The 22,314-nt window shown below is 33.3% G+C and overlaps 1 protein-coding gene across 5 annotated transcripts in view; it reads right to left on the bottom strand.

Annotated features, from left to right (window-relative positions):
• Window positions 1-22,314, bottom strand: part of Tnpo1 (transportin 1) — a 79,876-nt gene that overhangs the window by 18,118 nt on the left and 39,444 nt on the right. For 4 of the 5 annotated variants that reach the window (XM_047555488.1, XM_047555486.1, XM_047555485.1 and 1 more), the window contains exons 5-13: window positions 19,079-19,185; window positions 17,182-17,315; window positions 12,004-12,085; window positions 8,096-8,218; window positions 6,144-6,262; window positions 4,872-4,932; window positions 3,957-4,125; window positions 1,116-1,268; window positions 193-418 (exon numbers count right to left, since the gene is read on the bottom strand). In XM_047555488.1, the coding sequence (XP_047411444.1) occupies window positions 193-418; window positions 1,116-1,268; window positions 3,957-4,125; window positions 4,872-4,932; window positions 6,144-6,262; window positions 8,096-8,218; window positions 12,004-12,085; window positions 17,182-17,315; window positions 19,079-19,185 (1,174 nt within the window). Of the gene's footprint in view, window positions 1-192; window positions 419-1,115; window positions 1,269-3,956; window positions 4,126-4,871; window positions 4,933-6,143; window positions 6,263-8,095; window positions 8,219-12,003; window positions 12,086-17,159; window positions 17,316-19,078; window positions 19,186-22,314 lie in introns of those variants that run through there. The other variant, XM_047555490.1, reaches the window with a different exon arrangement.

A 22,314-nucleotide genomic window follows, 5' to 3' on the forward strand; every position in this document is an offset into this window, starting at 1 on the left:
GGTTAAGCACCTCTGTGTTCAATCCCTAGTACCAAAAGAAAAAAGTAAGGAAAACAACTTCCTCTCACAGCTGGAGATTTTCTATTATGAAATACTACATTAATGGTTTAATACTAACATTTCATCACAAGTTTGAAATTTTGCCTCTCACTGAATTACCAACTTGAAGACTATGATATAAATTTGTCTCACCTGCAGGCAGCTTCTTGTACTCTCTTGTTGCTATCCAGGATACGCTTTAGCAATTCTGTCATTAATGGCTTCAGGTATGTGTCTGGTGGCTGGCTAACTACCCAGTGTGCATAGCGGCTAAGTGTCCAGCATGTTATAGAACGCACAAGAGCCTTTTTATCAGAGAGGCACTGAATAAGGTGAGGAATAAGCTCAGGCAGGTATGGAATCATGCCCTGCATGCAACCTAGAAAAAACAAAACAACAAGTCTTTCAAAAGGTGCCAAATGTGGTTTAAAAAATTTATTTCAGTTGAATACATCAGTATTCCCACTGCTATAAATAGATTACAATAATCTGTACCAACATTATTTTAAAATAATGGAAAACAGAGCTAAATGCTCCCTAAATATCTTTTTAGTAGGATTAGGACCTCATTTTACCTCTGCTAAAAAATAACAGCTTTCAGAAATGCCTTTTTTCCCCTTGTACATGAATGTTTATAACCAAAACAGAATCAATAACAAATCTTTATATATGATGATGACACTCTTGCTTTTCTCAGGTTTCCCATACTTTCTAGAAAACAAAGTTATTTTTCTAGCAATGTGTTTCAGACATCAGAGCCCTCTCATTCTGTTCCTTCTATAAAAACAAAAATATCTTCAATGTGACCTGTCTAGCTTAAGAAGTAAACCCATGACTGTTTAACCACAGTTAAAATGGTTCAAAATAGAGACTTATCCTAAGATGGCTTTTGGATTCAATTATTCCTTTTAGGTTAATATAGACCACAGTTTTATCTCTGCCCCACTGGCTTTACAAGAGAGCAATGCAGTATGTTAACCCAGAGTGAATCCTCTTGGCTTACAGAGTAACAAGTCCTTAAAGTAGACTAGCTTTATAGAACCTATTGAGGACTTTGCAATTCAAACTGGACTTACCTTCAGCAATTGCTCCTAAAACCAAGATGCCCGATTCTTTAACAACCCATTCATGATGAAAAAGCAATTCTTTCAAAAGGGGCAAAATATGTGGCAATAGCTCATCACGATACACATTTGCAAGAACATCTAGGGCAGCAGCAGAACATTTTCCTAAGGAAATATTTAATTAGAAAATATTATATAATCTCTTTTATCATTTAATTACATATTTAAACATAAGTACTACATGTACAATGCTCTAATCGTACTTATAAAGTTAAGAATTCAATTAAATAGGTAGTCACATGAAAAGAATTGTGAAAGAGAATATGCTTTTATAACAAATAATTAGTAAATTAATTATGCAGACGTTTAATTCTGTACATGGAGGTCAGACTACAACTTTTCTGTCTACATAGAAAAATTAAAAGTGAATACTGTTCCACTCAATACTTTCAAAATAATAGGATGCCTACTGTTATAATCCTGAGGAAAAATATATCCATTTATTATTTCCATTTAACATGTCTAGTGGTATGCCATTTAGAACCAAGTATATAATTATTTAGCTAGAAGTTAGGCCCATAAATTGGAACAAAATCACCACAAAATGAAGCATAAAATATGTCAGAAAATATTCTTTACAAAGGATTAACTATAAATAACTTGAATTCCACTAACTTAACAATTTAGACAAGAACCAATGAAAATATAAAGTACTACAAATTTTCCAATGTGAAATAGGAACAACAGCAAGTAACTAATCACAAACTATTAGTAACGGTAAAATTCTTGGGGGGGAAAAAAAGCTGTTATGTTAGTCATGTTACCCATCAAAAAGAATCTTAGTTATACTATATGCTGGATCCATAGAATTGAACAGTACACTGTACTATACAAGGCAGAGCAGCAAAGTGCATATAATCTGATTTTACTTTTGGAAATGGATATTTGGCTTCAACTTTTATATGTTTTGTCATATATGAAAAAAACAAAAACAAAAACAAAAAAACCCCCCAAAAAACAGCTTCTTAAAGGATATAAAGATGAGACGTAAGAATGTGAAGAGGAAGTGTCCCCCCTTCCTCCGCTTCATGTACACTACTATTGCTTTAGTAGATTTATCTTTATCTTTTCTGTCCCTTCCAACTTGAACGTAGGTATATGCAGGCAGTTAAATCTATGGCAGTGTGAAGATCTTGGATCTCACTTGTTAAGTGAGACCTGGGTTCTAATACTGGATGTGCTATTAGTAGGACCTATGCTTTTAATCTTGCAATAGTTTCTTTCTGCAGTTTCCTTACCTACCTACAGTTGCAAAGTTCTTGGCCTAGTGCCTGTATATGTTAGGCACATTAGTTATAGAAAACTAAACAGGCAACAGGGTAAGAATTAGTATCATCTAATCAAATCAATCACACACACTGGGCTGATGATACATATCCTTAATCACTTTCTCAAAAAATTATTTGAAATTCCAAATAAAAGGTGGTGGTTCCTTTTTTTTTTTCTTTTGCTGTACTGGGGATTGAACCCAGGGCCTTGTGCTTGCAAGGCAAGCACTTACCAATTGAGCTACATCCGCAGCCCAGTGGTTACTGAGGGTAATTTTATCCCCTGGGGACATCTGGCAATGTTTGGAGACATTGTTGGTTGTCACAATGGTATGTGCACTCTTGGCATCTTTGGATAGAAATTAGGGATGCTGCTAAACATCCTATAATGTACAGAACAGGCCCCCCAAGAATTAATTATGTGATCCAAAATTCCAATAGTGCCAAGGTTGAGAAACACTGAAACAGAGCAATAGTTTAAAAAAAACAGCAAGCAAGCAAAAATAAAACAAAGGTGTATAGGCCCCATTCCAATTCATGTGAGTCAGAATGCCAGTTGCACAGGGTATATGAATTTGCAGTTAAGGTTGAAAATAAATAGTTTTTTTCCCTAAGTTTTGAATATGGCGAAGGAATTTATTTTAGATTTATGGTAACATAAATTGTCACATATTTAAAAAACTTACTAAAACATGAGAAGCTTGTGATAACATTCCTATTTTATTGTATCGAAATACATAATCCTTTGAGAGTTTGGGTAGAAGTTTTTTTAATGAATATAATCATGAAGGAACGTAAGAACAGAGCTTAAGGAAAATGTGAACCAAAAGCACAATGATACAGATTTATCTTCATTACAATAGCTACAGTAAAAAAGAGATGTAATAGCAAGTATTAGCATGTGGAGAACTTAAATCCTCAGACACTGCTGATGGGAAAATAAAATGGTGCTGTCTCTTTGGAAAAACATACTGAAGTTCCTCAAAAGGTTAAATAAATGGTAACCACATGATCCAGCAATCTCACTCCTGGGCATGTATTCAAGAGGAATGAAAACACACGTTCACACAAAAACTTATATGTGAATGTTCATGGAATCAGTATTCACAACAGCCAAAAAAGGGAAATACAAATGTCTACCAGATGAAGAATAAAAAAACATGGTATCCAAATGGAATATTATTTTACAATAAAAAGGAATGAAGTATTCACATATGCTATGACACAGATGAATCTTGAAACCATAAGTGGAAGAAAACAGAAAGGATCACTCCATTTACATGAAATGTCTTAAGAGGCAGATTTCATAGAAATAGAATATAAATTGGTAGTTGCCTACAGTTGGGGGAAAATGGGGAATGACTGATAATGGGGTTGAGGTCTCTTCCTCAGATGATGAAAAATGTCCTAAAATTGATGATGGTGATGGCTGATAGCTGTGTGAATACCTACTAAGTAATGTACTTTATAGCTCAATAAAATTGGTATCAAAGTGGGCAACTGTATTTTTCCTTCTCAGACTTACTTAGATTCCAGTCAGAAATTGTGTCATCATCATCAATTTCATCATCATCATCATCCTCCTCTTCAATTCCATCTTCATCATGCTGCTGAGCCACGGTCCTTGATCGATGAAAACGTGGCCTTATATCCTGTTCACTATCAGGAATTGTTTCATCTTCTTCAACATCACCCTGTTTTATTTATTTTCAAAGTGAAATTTTTGGTGATATTCATTAAAGCTAGTGATATGTATGTATATAAGTTTAAAAAAAAAAAATCAGAAAATCCAGGGATGGGGTCATGCAAAGGATTGTTTTCTACAGTACAGGGGATTGAACCCCAGGGTCTCGCACATGTTCAGCAAGTACTTTACTACTGACTCACATCTGTTCTCCCCAAAATTTCTGAGACTGGGTCTCACTAAGTTGCTTACACTGGCCTTAAACTTGTAAACCTGGGATTATAAAGTGTGTGCCAGTGTTCAGAATGCACAGGATTTTGAAGCATACTTCACGGTCAACAACTACTTCCCTGTGCAGAAAATAGTTCCTTGTGAAAGAAAAGATTAACATATAAAACCTGTTAGCCTATCAGGCCCTTTACCTGCATTATATATTGACTTACATGAGCTGGTACAATCTAAGTGTAATGGAATCAAATTCAGAGCAGCATGTTTAAGAATAATTTTAAACAAACTCTAAGAAATTTAAATCAAAGATAAATTAATGATAACCCTACTGTCACTAATACTAATTAAGCTAGAATTTACAACAATCTAAATTCATTGTTCTTTCTTTGAACTTCTGTAGCCTATTATATGCAACAGGAAGCCTATTTACACAGGGTTTATTTTAAATAACTGTTTATGGGTCAAATTTTTAAAATCTACCAGGTAAATATAAAAATCATCTTCCCTATTTATCAGAAGTTTCCTTACCTTAAGCAGAATAATATCTATATCTGAGTACTTCATGCCATTCACTAACACAGGAATCAATCTATAGGGAAATCAATTCATGAAAAAGAAATTCAATAATATGAACAAAAAGTGTTAACAACTTTATGATTACTAATAAAAGCAATGAGACAACCACTGGTAATATTATCATCTTTGAGCATCCAGGTAACAGAACCATCTGAAACTCCACAAATATTAAACCAGATATAAATTGTCTAGAAAACAATTTGGAATATTTATAAAGAACTTTAAAATGCTCATAAACTGGGGCTGGGGATATAGCTTAGTTGGTAGAGTGCTCACTTCGCAAGCACAAGGCCCTGGGTTCAATCCCCAGTACCCCCCCCCCAAAAAAAGAAAAAGCTCATAAACTTTGGTTAAAAACCACTCTAGAAATTCCAATGGAAAGATAATCACTTATGACAAAGAAAGATGATTATTCCAGGATTATTTATGACTGGGGGAAAAAAGCCAACAAATGATCAATGAGAAAAAGTGTGTACATAGTATGTGGATATAACAGTGTACACTATGATATAGAATAGTAGAGTCATTGAAGTGTTAAAGACTAATGATATGGAAGAAAGTGCTCAACACACAAAAACTGAAAAGAGCAAACCTTAAAACTGATCAAATTCTAAAGCACTAATTATATGTGAGAAGCAATTTTAAGCACATTATACATTATCAAATCTAACTCTTCCCCAAATGCTCCGTATTTGGTATAAGGTGCTCACAAGGAAAAATAACATTAAAAAATACACATCAAAAATATAGTAATGACTCAGGGTAGTGAAAAGTTTTCTGCAATTTTCTTCCATGAGCCTGTACTACTTTGTTTTCAAAAAAGGATTACTTTTAAAAGTCACGGTTTTAAAAATTAACTATTTTGAGTTAAAAATAGACAACAATAAAATTTTGCAGCATCTCAATTAGTGGATATCATCTTTTGGGGAAAAAAATTCTGTCTTGGGGTCCACAAAGTAGAAGTATTATTTAAAAAGAGAATTATGCCATAAATTATTCATGATTAATTATGAATTAAAATATTCTAATTTATTAATCATGCAATTCTAAAAAGGATCTTGAAAATACCTTTATTTTTAACAATAGTAAAATTAAGCCTGACTTCTTTAGAACCTCACTCTCTGATGGCAGAAAAGTGAATTTTATAAAAATATAAACATGAAGAATCACTGTTAAGAAATTAAATTTAAGAACAAAGCAGCATTTACAAGCAGGAATACTTACTTAGGAAGATGCCTTACGAGTACATCTTTGCATATTGGCTGCTCAGCCAAAGTAAGCCAAAATTCACAGGCTTCTAAAGCTACATTTTCATCTTGGTCTTGAGTCCTCTGTAGCATATACTGTAGAAAGAATTCTTAATATTAATCAGTTTAGACCATGCAAATTAATAATTAATATAAACTCAGGCCTGTACCAGACCTTTACAATAGTCTTGCTCTTTATTGTGGTTTTCAATCTAGGCTTTTAGATTTTTTAAAAAAGGTTCCTAGGTGATTCTAAAATGCTGCTAAATTTAAGAACTACTGTTATTAGAATGTTGCCCAATGAAATGTATTCACTGCATACATTATTCATCTGTTTTTACATATTTTACTTTATGAAACCACTGAGTTTTTAAACGTGAATGTTAATCAAATATTGTCACTCAAAAACAAAACAATACAGAATTCCATGATACTATTAAAATATTTTTTTCAGTTGTCAATAGACCTTTACTTTATTTATACGTGGTGCTGAGAATCAAACCCAGTGCCTCACACATGCTAAGCAAGTGCTCTACCCCAACTCTATACTTTTCTTAAAATGGAGAATTTTTTTTTAACAACTACTTAGGTTGCCTCATAGTATAGACAGACTTTCACATATTTCAAGTTGGTATTTACATATTTGAATTAACATTATTCTTTTTAAATTTGGAAAGTAGTAACATTTCTTAGCATGACTACAATTTGTAGTTTAACAAAATAATTTTATGTCCTCTGAACATATCAAACCAAATTCACTTGTGATTTTCCAATGTGCCTGAAGTTGAACTCAGGAGTCAACTAATGAATTCCTACTACATAATCCTCTTCTAGATTCAAATGCCTCACATGACAAAATAAGGCAACACAACAGTTGTCATATTATGCCATATCATGTCCGACTCCTATGCTGAGTATTTCTAAATAAAGAACTGTAACATTATAAATTTGGCTCCCCAGCTGTTACCTAAGCAAGTGATAAAATTTCTTAACTTTTTGATTAATGCCAAACTCTCACTTATCTTTTAACCAATCCCACCTGGCTCTTCACAGAAGAGTTTCAAAGAAAACATCATTTATCCCAATCAGATGCTGATACATTTCCTCATTTCTATAACTACCTTTCCTAATGTTTGAGGAACAGAAGTTGCTGCATACCATGATAATAAGCCTTCTAACATTTCTTAAGGATCCTCTCTCTTCACATGATACGGAACTTTGAAAGTGAAAGGGAGGCTTTACATAACATACTCCTTAACACACTTGCAAGGCAATATAATACTCATGCACAAATACACTCAGCAATCTGGAAACAGATGGTACAGGTGTGAGTACCGAGTATTGCCTAAACAAAAAATTTTTTAAAATAACTACTATCTTGTTATTAAATATTCCCTTCCTCTTTCACGATGATTAAACTGTGATTGATGTACTTAAAAATTTCCTAATAAATACTTTAAGTTACATGGAAACTCAGAATAGTCTATAGAAAATCTGAATGGTCTATAGAAGCTAAAATTTGTCAGTATCTTTTCATAAGTCAGTTAATCAGATAAATTTTTACCAGTAATGTGTAGGAAGAAATTTTTACATTTTCAACTCGAACAACCCAAGAATATGCTAATTATCTCCCAAAGTTTTATTGCTTATTTAGTCTAATTCCCTTTTAATAAACTCAATATAAATATTTCCTGGTTATCACTATTATAAGCTCTCTACTCCTTTAAATAACTTCCTCCTATAGTATCTCAAATCTTATGAAATAAGAATCACCATAAAGATAACTAATTTAAGATAAAATCATAATTAATTTTATAGCCCCCCCAATGTGTTATATAAATTAGAAAACTCGTTTCACATTATGTATTTCGTGTCCATTATTTTTCTTGAGGGAACAATGAGGAAAGTCTTTAAAATTGCCTGTGTTACCTCAACTATATTATGCATGTGAGGAAGCAGGCGATCCATTCGAACTTCAAGCAACATCACAAGAGCCCGGCACACGTTTTTTCGTACTTCTGGTTCCTCATCACCAGCCAATGCAAAGAGATTCTATTGCATGAGAAACACAGTATTTTTTTCTGGTTAAAAAATTCCAATGTATTAGAAAGGTTTATATACAATAAAAAGAAATCTGGAAACTGGTGATTTTTAAAGAAACCTTGAAAAGATATAATATCCAAAAAAAAAAAAGAAAAAGACAATCAAATGGCCTCCAGTTAGATAAGACAATTAAATATAGAATAACTGCTAAAGATTATGATTTTGATAACAGATGAAAAATCATTCTTTTACCGTATAATCAGCTGTTTGAGTTAATTTTTAGCTTATAAGAACAAAACAGTATCATTAGGACACAGGGCACCCAGAAGCAGAGGTAATGACCTAACCCTACACTGCTGTTCACCAAGTCAACTACTGGAAAAACAATTTTAATAGCAGTTACAGCAATCAATCTTAAGCTATTCCTCACAAGTTCCTCTACAAGGTAAAAAAAGAATGTATGAATGGAAAATGGATTATTTCACTCAATCTTCACAATTCCAAGGTTCAATTTTACAGATAAGGAACTGGAAATCAACAGAGGATAAGGGAGGGTTATCAATGACAGACATGACAGCATCTATAAAGAAACATAATTTAGAAGAAATTAAATTCTCTCTGATTTATTTATCTTTTATCTGGAGATAAAAGTTCTTCAGGACTATTCTCAGTGAGGGCAAGAACATTTCCCGACAATTTAAAATAGTTTGCATTACTGTTAAATACCATATGGACACGATTTTGCTACGTGAAAATCCTACAGTTAGTTCTCTGCCCTACAAAAGCCATAAAACTCTGGAGGAAAAGCAGACATCCAGTAATCCCTAAGTAATAGTAGGCCTAGTCAGTGAGGAATCCGAATTGGGCTTGTTTGGAATCTTAAGTCCACCTTAACTTCACTACTAACAAGCTTCCTTCCATTTAAGTTCTTTCTTATAGAGGCTGCAAAAGGGGATGTGAAAAAACATGAAGTTTTCCTCAAATCACTCAAGAACTTTTATCTACACACATTGAAAGCAGTAAAAATGATCATTAAAAAAAAAAAAAAAAAAAACCCCACAAAATCCAATGTGTCCCAATGTCTTTTTTTCAGGAAATCACAGAATGTCTTTAAAAAAAAACCTGAAATTTTTAAATTTTTCCATAGTTTTTATTGGTGCATTATAGTTGTACATAATGAGATTTGTCATTATATACTCATACATACACACATTATAACAATAAAATTTGGCCAGTATCACTCCCTATTATTTCCCCTTTCCTTTCCCTCCTCCTTCCCCAGAACATGAAAGCCGACTCAGAGAAAGACCAAAGAGAGGTGCAATGATTAAATGCGACACTGGGTCAAGTATCACATTTTAAACTTCAATTTCCCTAAGTTCTGCTCCTACATCTGACACTCAAAATTCTGTAAGTTTCTTTTAATCACAGATACTTTATAGGGCCAGAGAAGAAAACTCTTCCCAGCAGATGCTACTTACATATTACACAAGTACCCTTCATTAAATTTTTCTATTTAATTCATTTTTACCTCTAGAGAATAGGAATGGAGCTGGAGGGTGATGGTGTTGTGTTCAATTAATCACCCTGTACCCATTATTTTCATTACTACTATCACTGAATGAACACCCAGATTTGCCAAGGTATTATGTACTGATAACAAATACGCTTTTCATTAACATTCTGACATGACATCTACCCCTGAAGAAAGATAATTAAAGAAAATGAATAGTCTAATTCATTTAGCAAATTATTACTGAAGGCCCACTATGTGCCAGCATTTCCTCTTGAGGTTTACTATTTGATTATCAAGCAGCAAAGATGTGTTACTATGGTACTTATCAGTAATGAAAAACATGAAATGCCAGGAAATGTTCTTGACCCACTCACTGAGTACAGTCCTGAGAAATTTTTATGTCCAGAAGAGAATTTTTTATTCTAAATTATATTTCCTTGTAAGATACTGGCGTATCTATCACTGTTTCTTTTGTTAAGCTGTGAAAGAAAGAATACTGTAAGGAAATGCCACTAAAATTACAACAGATACCACTATTACCTCTAAATAGAACAGCAAACACAAGGAGCTTGTTTTGTTGTGAGCACTGTTCTAATGTATTTATAGCAACTAGCTTTGTAATAACACAAGTCAATTATTAGTCTCATTTTACAGATGATAAAGTAGAAAAATGTTACATAAGTTAAATTAAATGCTCAAGGTCACACAGCTACAAAGCTAAGGAGCTAAGGATGGAACCTAGGCAGTTGATCCAAGACTTTAAAAAATGTTATTGTATTTTTTTTTTTTACTTTTATTTTATCTGTTTTTATGTGGTGCAGAGGATTGAACCCAGGGCCTCACACATGCTAGGCAAGCGCTTTACCACCGATCTACAACCGCAGCCCCTATCCAAGATTTCTAACACCACCCAGAACACCATACTATCTCTATTCAAAGTATACTGAAAACACCTTGCATGCATAAAACTAGGGGCAGGGGGCTCAGAAACAGCCAGGAGCAGAGGTCTATACCTGTAATCTCAGCTACTTGGGAGAGATGGAGGTAAGGATCAATTGAGCCCAACAATTTGAGGGCAACACATTGAGACACAGTATCAAAAGACCCAAACCAAACCAAAACAACAAAAACCCCCCAAAACAAGTCAGATATAGTAACACACACCTGTAATACCAGTGACTCTGGAGGCTAAAGCAGAAGGATCAAGTTTGAGGCCAGCCTTAATAACCTAATAAGATCCTATCTCAAAGAATAAAAGGAACTGGGGATATACTTCAGTGGTAAAGCACCCATGGGTTCAATCCCTGGTATCAAAAATAACTACAACCCCCCCCCCCCACAAAAAAAACTCAGAAGCCAATCCATTTAAAAATTAAGCAAAGAAAAAAGACCCCCATTACCCCCCTCCTCTTCCTAGAATTTCCCAACAGTATCATCAGCAGCCTGATCTAAAGAATTTTTAAGAACAGCTGAAAAGAAACAGACTATTTGATTAAATTTCATTTGATGAAAATAGAAGGGAAGATGCCTAGGGAACCTTAATCTCTTCAACTGTTATCAAGCACCAGAAGTTTTGAAAAGTAAGTACTGTTTCTGATTCATGTCCAAAAACTATGCTTTTATCAAAAAGTGTCTTTAGAGTTGCCTGTTGAGATTTGAGTCAATTTTTTTTCTTGATACCTCTAATTTTACAATGTAAGCAAATTAAGAACAACAGAAATCCATTCACGCCTTGCTTAACTATGGGGACACAATCTGAGAAAAGCATCCCTAGGCAATTTCATCACCGTACACACATCACAGTCCACTCATACAAACCTAAATGGTACAGTCTACTACATACTGAGGTTATACAGGACCACCATCATTTCCAGCCCACTGTTGAATGAAAGATAATTACTATGTCCATTTGGTCCATACTTTGAGATTCTTTATTGGGTCAACTTTATCCAACCCCAGTTTTTCATGTTTCAAATACTGGAAAAACTTCATATACAAACTGAATAATATACTGATGGAAAAACTTTTAAAGTATCAAGATATTAAATACAGACAGACAGACACACACACACCATGTAATCAATGTCTATCACAACACAAGCAGAAAAAAATTTTATTTTCAGCTAGTAAAAATTACAGTCTATACTATATCCAATTTTAATACTACCAGAAATATTAAGTCAAATACTGAGTTTATAATTACAAATTAGTTATAAAATACATGCTATTAGCATTATTTAACATTCTTGAAAACAAACGTGGTAGTGACAAATCTTACCTCAATAAAAGAATCAATGTGCAACATCAGAGCTTGAGTCCTACTAATGATAAACTGATTGACACATGCAACAGCATGAGACCTAGAAACAAAGTTTGAAATTTAACATATGCTCAGTGTGGTTTTTCTGTCTAAGACTAGCAAGAAATTAAACATTCCTTCATAAAAATATTTTGGTATATGCATCTCCATATGGACAACCACTAAAAAGAGTTAAATCTCTGTATAATCAATAAAGAAAGAATGTGAATGACATACTAAGTGGAAAAAAATGAAAGTTATAAAGCTATGTTAGTGTTTCTAAGCAAACAAAAATGTCTGCAAAGACATGCAAATTTTTAATAGCGCAGAACACTAAAAAGTAGAGGATTCAGTGAGGGGAGCAACTTATTTTATATGCTACAGGTTATTCAATAAAGTATGCATTCCTTTTGAAACAAAAATGTAGAGTGGTCTGTGTGTTGTGGCACACCCAATTCAATCCTTCAGTATCATGATCAAATACCCTTAATCCAATCAATTTCCTGCCTTCACTTTTTATCTAGTGCACACCATGATCTCTTTCCAGAGTTATTACATACATCCTAGTTGGTTTCCTGAATTCTAATGTGTCAAACCCTATTACAACCTGTCTGACATACACGAATAAAAACACTTCTTCAGATTATTCCAATGAAACCTAATCTACTTTTCCTGCAAAAGGCTAATTGGTAAATATTTTAAGCTTCATGCACCTCATAAGATTTTCACCACATAAAATTTTTCATAAGATTTTACAATCTTTTAAAATACATTAAAAAAAATCATTCTGATCTTGCAGACTATGAGCTGAAATTTGACTCCATGCGTAAGAACTAGCTAAAGATAGTCTTTACAGTAGGGCTCCTCCTCCCCAGCCTCTACCTTTAATTCCTGTGGTGCTAGAGTGAAAAGTGGTCTTTTACTCTTTTAAAAGGTTTAATCTTAATTCCAGGGCCCTTTCACTTGCTCTTGTCTAAAATGTTCTTACTCTGATCTTTCAAACAATTGCGAAAACAAAATCAAAACCAAAAAAACCCCAAAAATAATAACAACTTTACTCTTTTTTTCCCCATTATATTCATCACTACCTGAAATTATATTACTGTCTGTCTTGTTTGCCTCCTTTATAAAATATAAAGCCTATGAGGACCTTTCTTTGTCTTAACAGCTGTGCCGAAAATTACTGGTTTTTGATTCAGCAGTAATGGCAAGAACATAACCATTTACTGACCAAACATCTAAGATTTCAGGTTATAAGGAGATCCGCCGAATCACATTAAGTGTGTGGCATAAGGTAAGCAGTTATGATTTAAAGTTTCATCTATAAAATACCATAATTGATCCATTTATTGAGGGGATTAAACTAAACAAGCAAATAAATGCTAAGTCATTGACACAGTAAGCAAACAGGAAAGAAAAATATTAATAAGGAAAGTAACTTTTTAAACGTTTTTAAATCTAGAACTTAAAATTTCTGTGTGTGCGCGCATGTTAGGCAAACTTATACTCTATTCTGCAAAGACAACTACTACTAGTATCTCCCCTATTTTTACAATGGAAAAAAAATTGTAGAAACTGCTGAAGCATTTAGTAAGCTCAGAGTAAATTCTGCAAAATGAAATGTTTCAGTTCTTTTCAATTACAGTGTTTGCATATTTAGATCAAATACTGCTTGGTCTGTGTTCAAAAACCAATTTTTGTTAGACAAAACTCATCAAATAAGTTGCTTATGATTATTTCCACTGACGAATTCATGTTTTAAAACTATAGACTTAGCCAGGTGCTGTGGCACAAGCCTGTAATCCCAGTGGCTGGGGAGGCCGAGGCAGGAGAACTGGGGGTTCAAAGCCAGCCTCAACAAAAGCAAGCTGCTAAGCAACTCAGTGAGACCCTATCTCTAAATAAAATAAAATAAAGGGATGTGGCTCAGTGGTGGAGTGCTCAATCTCTGGTTACCCCCAACCAAAAAAATGAAACAAAAACAAACCTACAGACTTTACTATTTTCATTCAATTCCAGAACAGAATTAAAATTTAACTACTTATAAATAGTAATAGCACTACTGAATAGTTCATCCAAATCAAGATATTTCAGAGTACAACTTAAAAAGTTGAAAACTTATCCTAAAGTAGTTTGATGTCCCCTTGTTTAATCTGTTCACTTCTTTCCTTGTTGAAGCAAAATATTCCAGTAACTAAGTTGTTTTAAATAACTGCAATTTGCTAAAAGCTTCCAAAGCTCAAATTTTTGCCCTAATATATGCCAGAATTGTTTGAAGCAATGTACATAATAGCAATAGAATAAAACTGAGAAGCCATAAACTGACCATATATATATATAAAATTTTGCATGTAAGTGAGATTTTAAATCAATGAGAAGAAAAAATTACTTTTATGAAATGTGCAAAAAATTGTTATTCAAATGGAAAAAAAAGGAACACATCCCTACTCCTGAGCCAGGTGAGGTGGCACAAACCTATATAGTTCCAGCTACACAGGAGGAGGCAGGAGGATCACTTGAGCCCAGTCTGAGCAATACTGGAAGAACCTGTCTCAAAAAAAAAAAAAAAATTCCCATCTAACAGCACATCCCTAGAGACACCGGATATATTAATCTATTAAACATCAAAAAAATCTCAACTTGAAAATTTCTGTGTGTCAATGGAACACAACCCAACAGGAAAAAAGGACAACAGAAAAGGGTAATGCATAGAACCAGTAACAAAGAGTAAGATATCTACCATTCTGTAATGATACAAAAGTACACTAGCAATACAATGATATTTTATATTTGATTAGCGATATTTAAAGTGTGACAATACCAAATGCTGAACATGTGTATCCACAGAAATCTTTTAAATCTTACTAATAAAGAGTATGAATTGGTACAACCTGTTCTGAACTTTGGTACTGGCAGCACTATTAGCAGTAGCAAAAACCTATAAGTCATCCAAAGGCTGAAGGGGGGCAAAGTGTACGTGAATTGTTTGTCATGAAAGGCAATATTACACAACAGTCAAAACAAATCAGCTATAGTGACATTATATGAATGAATCTTAGCAACATAATACTAAATAGTCACCAGAGATTTCATTTAGCACAAAGCCATTTTTACGATCCCAAGAACAAACTGATACACAATTTGTGTATAAATGTGATAAAATTATTTAGAAAGAAATGCAAGGGAAGGATAGAGTCAAGATTTAAATTTAAAACTATACTCCATCTCCTCATTTTTCTTCCAAGTTCCAAACAATTATATGAAGAGGGGACAACATTTTTAAGAGCACTCAGTAAATACCAAACTTTATAAGTTGTTAAAAATATAAATTGCAAACATTTATATAAAGATGAGTATTAATGCATAGCTAAAATACACAGCAGATAATCACTCAAATATAAATCAAAAGGAAAAATTCTAACTATGTAAAATAGAATCCCAAGTGGGTAATCATTAGCATTGACTAAATGGAATCATTTCTGTACTGCTGAACTGTAAAGTTTTTATCAAATGACCATCTACAAAATAAAATGATCAAATAATAGTTACACATGACACTACCACAAACACCCATCTATTAAATAATTTTCACTCCAAGCATGACACAATTAAGTACTACTTACAAAGAAGAGTAAATGAAATTAAGATTAAGTATAAAGGAATGAGAAAAAAATAGGATTTAAGATATATATTTCCTACAACCCCTTTGTAACATTGCTGATACCACAATCCTTGGGAATACAGTTTGGAATTTTGAAGCCCAATTAATAGTTCATCTATGGAATAAATATCATGCTCTTGGACCCCTGAACAAGTGCCTCTAGGCAATGATTTTCATTTAAATAGTAATGTGATATTTGATTATTTTACATAAAACCATGAAGCACCAACAAATATAGCAAAAACCAAAGTAACCAACAGTTAAAGAAAGAGCTATGTCTTCCAAAGAAACAAATTAGGAAAAAAAAAAAAAAAAAAAAAAAAAAAAAAAAATCACACAACTGGATTACAAAAAAAAAAATAAAGAACAAAACAAACTTGTACAGCAGCTTGGGGAACATTTGGTCAAGTTATGGAGCCTCATACACTTCAACAATTAAAACAAAGACATCATGTTTATAGCTTGATAGGACAACTGATGGCAACAAACTTAACCTGTTAGTTTACATGTTCTAAATATAATATTTTGATAACTGTATGCCAGGTACTGTTCTAGGAACTAGAGATAGAGGTGATCAAGACAGATCAGGTTAATTTCAGGATTAGCCAAGCAAGCCTACTATGTGATTTCAAGGTATAATAAAATGTTCTGCTACCTTTGTGTTTAAAACGCTTTCCCCTCATAATTAGATGTAAAACTCCTGAACTAAAAGTATATATTTTCATCAGTTTAATTATCAGAGGATGAAGAAAAGCAGGAAATAGGCCAGTCATTGAAGATGAAAACAGTGGTAGAAGGGAAAAGATAACATATGTTGAAAAGCTCCAAGAGCTAACAGTATTACATCAGAAAATGTGGTCTGCCTCTAATGGACAAGAATATGTAAATGTTATGCTGCAGGAATTTTTGTTACACAGCCACAAATGAAGGTATTTGAACTCAGAAGACTGATAACTCTAAAAAACTTACAACCACAAAAAACACCCCCAAACCCCTCAACTAAATCTGTCTTAAACGAAAGACTTGTAAGAGGATGGCTGTTAAATACTGTGAATGTAATTAACTAAGTAGAAGGTAGAAATCTCTATCATATTTAATGGAAATTTTCACCATAAGAGTCAACGATTTGTGAGATTTGTTATTAAAGCAGTAAATTTCAACTTATTAAAATTTTCCTTTGTGGAACATCACATATATATATTTTTTTTGGGGGGGGGGGGGAAAGGGGGCAGTACTAGGGATTAAATCCAGGGGTGGTCTATCACTGAGCAACAACACCGATCCTTTTTGAGACAGGGTCTCACCAAGCCCCTGAAGTGGGTCTTGACCTTGTGATCCTCCTGCCTCGGTCTCCTATGTCTCTGGGATTACAGATGAGCACCAATATACCTGGCCCAGAATCTTTTGCTAATCACAAAAACATCAGGTAATACAAAAATAGGGCAGAAGTAAGGCCTATATCAGAGTTTATAAATTAATATTGGCCATATAAATACCTTATTTTGGGGCTACTGTGTTTGAAGAACTGTAAAAATTTGGGAATCATGATGTTGAGAGGGCGATCTAAAACATCACTATCTAAAATCTCAGCAGAATCTTCACATATCTTCTGAAGGGCACCAAATGCTCCCTGTAAAAGATACATATTTTAAATTATTGGAATTCATTCAAAACAAAGGCATTTAAAAGCAAACAGGAATATTGCCTAATTTTACGCATCAACGTTCTCAGCCCACATAAAATGCTGCTTTCTAAAATCCACATATTATTCAATTTTAAAATAAATTATACCATTGAATATCTACATTTTCACAGAATTTTATGTAACCACTGTAAGACTTCTCTTTTGGAAGGACATAAAGGAATTAACACCACTTAAAATTTATTTACAGATAAACCATTTATAGGTTAAATGGTGACACAATCATTTAAAGGGCAGATAATTCAATTGGCAACTATTTCCCTATAATCATTTTATACGAAAGTGGATAATTCAAAATTCTTAATTTCATCAGTGGTATTGCTTATTCTCTGTAGTAAACTAAAAAACTGCCCAACAGAAATTAGTCTTTTAAGGCAATTACCCAATACCCTTTTAGAGTTTATAATGCATCAAAACAGAAACTTAAGAATATAAGTTTATAATTTAATTAAAAATATAAAATTTGTCTTAGATTTAACACATTAAATATTTGGAATTTTAACTGTCATCATAAAACAGCTTTCAGTTGAATATTAAAGAGTTATTTTTGAAAGAAGTTTTAGTTCTGGGCTGGGGAGATAGCTCAGTTGCTTGCCTCGCAAGCACAAGGCCCTGGGTTCAATCTCCAGCACCGCAAAAAAGAAAAAAGAAAAAAAAAAAAAAAAAGCTTCAGTTCTGTCTATTGAAGTCAAATTAAATGTGAACTTGTTACTTATGATGTCAACAAGAAAAATCAAGTTTCAACTAAGAACATTTAGCAATCTCTTCACACCTACATCTGGAAAGTCCACATCTTCAATACAGATAAGAAAAACAAAACATTTATTCAAAGGTATTGTGTCTATCTACAACTAAAAAATATATTTTTTTTTTTATTCTTGGAAAATTTTTGCTTAAAATCTTCATCTTTTATGTTTACCATCATACCAAAGTAATATTTAAATAGAAACAACTAAATATTACTTACTTTTCCTGTAATTTTATCAATGTATTTCCAAGGAATTTGTGTGTGCCTTTGTAATTTTTTTTGTTTTCTAAAGGGAGAGAGAAAACTGAGGTATCCCAACTACTTTGCTAACACTTTTTTCTCCCTACCTTTTCTACCTATTTCCTCCTCCCTAAGACAGGTTAAGCCATAAAACTATCTGATTCCTTACTGTCAGGCTATTCTTATGCCTGCCCTGTTCATAAACCCTGCTACTGTTTGAAAAGGAAGGAGTTACTGCTTTAAAGAGTCTAAACACTAAAAATGGTTTCACTTAAAATAGATTTCTGCTCAAACTGGAAGCCTGCTAGTGAAACAAGATACTTTAGAAGTACTTACTAACAGCAGAAACAGTAAGAGAAGAAATTCATGGACTTCCTCTTTACCTTTCCAAATCAAAAGGTTGCCACTGACTTGATCAAGCAAAAAAACAAGATCAGAATTAAAGTATGATTAAAACTAGACCAAATAGGACATGCCTCAGATCTGTTTAAACATAAAAATGGTCTGAGAAGCTAAGAAAATACTCATGGTCTGGGAATTTGGTAAGTTTCAATCTATTTTTAGACATGAACATAATCACATCAACTGATTGATAATAACTTTATGGCATACATGTAATACCCAAGAATAATTTGAATAGAAAAACAAGGTATTTCCTTGTAGGAAATACAGTAAATTATAAGAAGCAAATATTCTTTCTTACCTCACAGGTGTTGTAATCTTCAGAATCCAACAGGCTACAGAGTTTTGGTAAGAGGTCAGGCCAGTTCTGCAATTCTCCCTTGGAGGCGATGGTTGTAATCAATATACCTTGAAAGAAAATACACATTTTTAGGAAAGTTGACTACATTGTGTTAAATAGCACCATGTGAGCAACACTCACCAACCCCCATATCACCAAAACCTATCTATGGGAAAAAACCACAGCATAAATCAGATGTTTCTAATCTTGTTTCCCAGAAATTCACCCTCTAAGTTGTTGCTTTTTATTATTAAGAACCTGCTTTTCTTCAATAATACCAAGATAGCTCCACTACTTAAAATGTACTCCAATTCACAAAAACTACACACTAAAAGAGTAGAAAAAAAAATAGACCAAAATGTCATTACTAGCACTTATCACCAGGTGATAAGTTTGTAGTCTGTTAAGTTCAAATAAAAAATTCTGAAGAAGCTAAGAATAGCTCCCTGACAATATGGAATCCAAGCTGAGGACCATGGTTGAGAAAAGTAAAGTAGTTGATCATCAATTGAGAATAATTTTACATGTTAATGCAATTTGCAACACTCCCCCTCAGGTAGATAGGCTACATACTCCTACAACAGTTCCCACTTACTGGATCAAAGATGAATCGCCAGAAAGGCGATCTTCGATCTTGGAGGTTGGGTGGCACATGCTGACTGATCATGTCGTTTGACTGACTGGAGTATTTCAACTGTGTTGTACAGCTGCATTGTGATAGGGATTATGCAAATACACAAAAATGTAACACAAAAGTTTTGTGTTAACATTTTTATCTGCCTTGATAAATATATCATTAGTAATATGTAATATGCTTGGTGATTGTGGATCTTTTAGTACACCGAGTATAAAGTCTGATAGTAGACAAAGTTATAAGTATTTTAAACTGCAAAAACTAGTTTGTAAAAACAAAAAAAGAAAAAGTACTCCCTTCCTAGGCTTATCTTAAAAATTCAAGGAGATATATAGAAAATGACTGTTCAAGTAAATACTCAATTATCACTGAACAGCAAATCTCACTGTGTGGACAAACTTTCTTTTAATTTTCCACCTCTAGTTTTGAGACAGTTGTTCTGAAAAAACATATTAAGCTGTTGGTAAATGTTCACTTTTCAAGAAAAAAAATTTAAATAGTAAGGATCAATGTACTGATTACATTTTTAAGATATAAACCTCAATGAAATAGTTCTTCACTAAGATTCAGAGGCAGCAAGACCCAATCCTTCTTGCCAACTTTCTTTCCTGAAGTTAAAACATAAAAAGAACTGAGGAAAACTATCTGGAACTGCCTTAATAGAAACTAAGCATGTCTTAAGATTGCAAACAAGCAATAATTAATAAAGATTAGACATAATCTACAACTTGATAATAACGGACTACTGACATTTATTACTTCTGCTAGTAAAGTAATAAAGAATGTTGACGGACTGAAAAATTCCAAAAATCTGCCCCTTAATCTTATCCCTCTTGAAAAAAATCTAATGAAAGGTCTGTGTTTAGAATATAGGATAAAAATCAAGAGTGCTTGGCAATACTTAATAAAACCTTAAATGTAAAACACTTGGACCCCCAAATACTACTTTACAAATTAATCCTACAGTACAGAAACTTCCCAAAAGGGTATATAAGCATACATAAAAGGAAATTCACTGAAATAGTAAAATTGCAAACAAACCATGTATTTTTCAGTGAGACTTTATATTGATCCAGATTATTACAGTAATATGTGATCCCTCCCAAATATATTTCCTTAGTAAGAGTCTTGATATGCACTGTAAAGACCACAAATTTTTTTTTTTAAAAGTGGGGCATGGTGATGCACACCTGTAGTCCCAGTTATTCAGGAGGCTGACTCAGAAGGATTGTTTAAGCCCTGGAGTTGAAGGTCAGCCTGGACAACATAGTAAGATCTTGTCTCAAAGAAAAAAAATTAAAAGCCAAGAAGGCAAATTTACTTTTTTAGAATCAGAAATATTTTAAGTAAAATATTTACTAAATTCTTAATATGAAGCAATCATAGCATTGTTTTAGGTGCTAACAAAAAACAGAAAAACCCAAAACCCCACGTGGTCCTTATCCTTATCCTTTTGCACATTTGGCACTGCCTGGAGGCACTTTTGGCTGGCACGACAGAGGGTATGGCTGTTACTTGAATCCAATGGGTACACATGAGAAATGCTAATTATTATCCTGAAATCCACAGAACAGCCCACCACAAAGAATTATCTAGTCTAAAATGTCAAGTGCTGAGTGAGGTTGTAAAACCTTGGTCTAGACAAACAGAATCCTACTTTAATAATTTAGTATGCTTATGCTATTATACCCATCTCAAGAATTTTCTATTAAGGTTGATGTGTGAAGTCAGTTCTTAATTCTTAGACATACCTTTCAAAAACCTACAAAAATTTTTTACTTATTTTCTTATGAGAACTAATTTAAAAGAATAAGGAAACTTTCCAGATTTACTGGTTGGAAAGTGCCAATATTTTATAATAAGTTCATCAATTTTCCTTAAGAAAAAAAAAAATTGGCTTTATCAAAAGTAAAAAGAATTCCTGATGATTCTGAGGTGATGCTCCGGATGATACAAAAGCCATACAACACAACTTTAGAATCATTAATAGTGTGCACTCCTCCTCCAATAATCTCTCTCCTCTTTGGGAGGAATTTCTGTATGTCAATCCTACTTCACCATCACCTTTTCTAATCTGCATCAAAAAAGGGCACAGGGAAGAACAAAAGTCATTTATTTTTAATTCAACAACAGATAATTTAATTGGCCAAGCCACTTTAAGTTCATAGCTGTTTTATCCAGTTAATGTCACAGACATTTTTAAAAATGGAAAATCTAAATATATAAATTGAGCATCCCTAATCTGAATATCCAAAATTGAAACTTTATGAATGCTCACAAAGATTCAGATTTTGAGCTGCATGCAGTGGTGTATGCCTGTAATCCCAGTGAATCAGGAGTTTGAGGCAGGAGGATTGGAAGTTTGAGGCCAGCCCCGGCAACTTAGTTAGACCTTGTCTTAAAAAATAAGGATGTAGCTTAGTTATAAAGCGCCCTGAGTTCAATACCTAGTACCCAAACAAAAAACAAAAAGATTCAGATTTTGTAGCAGTTCAAATTTTAGAAAAGGGATGATAACTGATAAAGTACATGCAAATATTCCAAAATCCAAATATTTGTGAAA

Source organism: Sciurus carolinensis, chromosome 6, assembly GCF_902686445.1.
Source record: "Sciurus carolinensis chromosome 6, mSciCar1.2, whole genome shotgun sequence".
Lineage (NCBI taxonomy): Eukaryota > Metazoa > Chordata > Mammalia > Rodentia > Sciuridae > Sciurus > Sciurus carolinensis.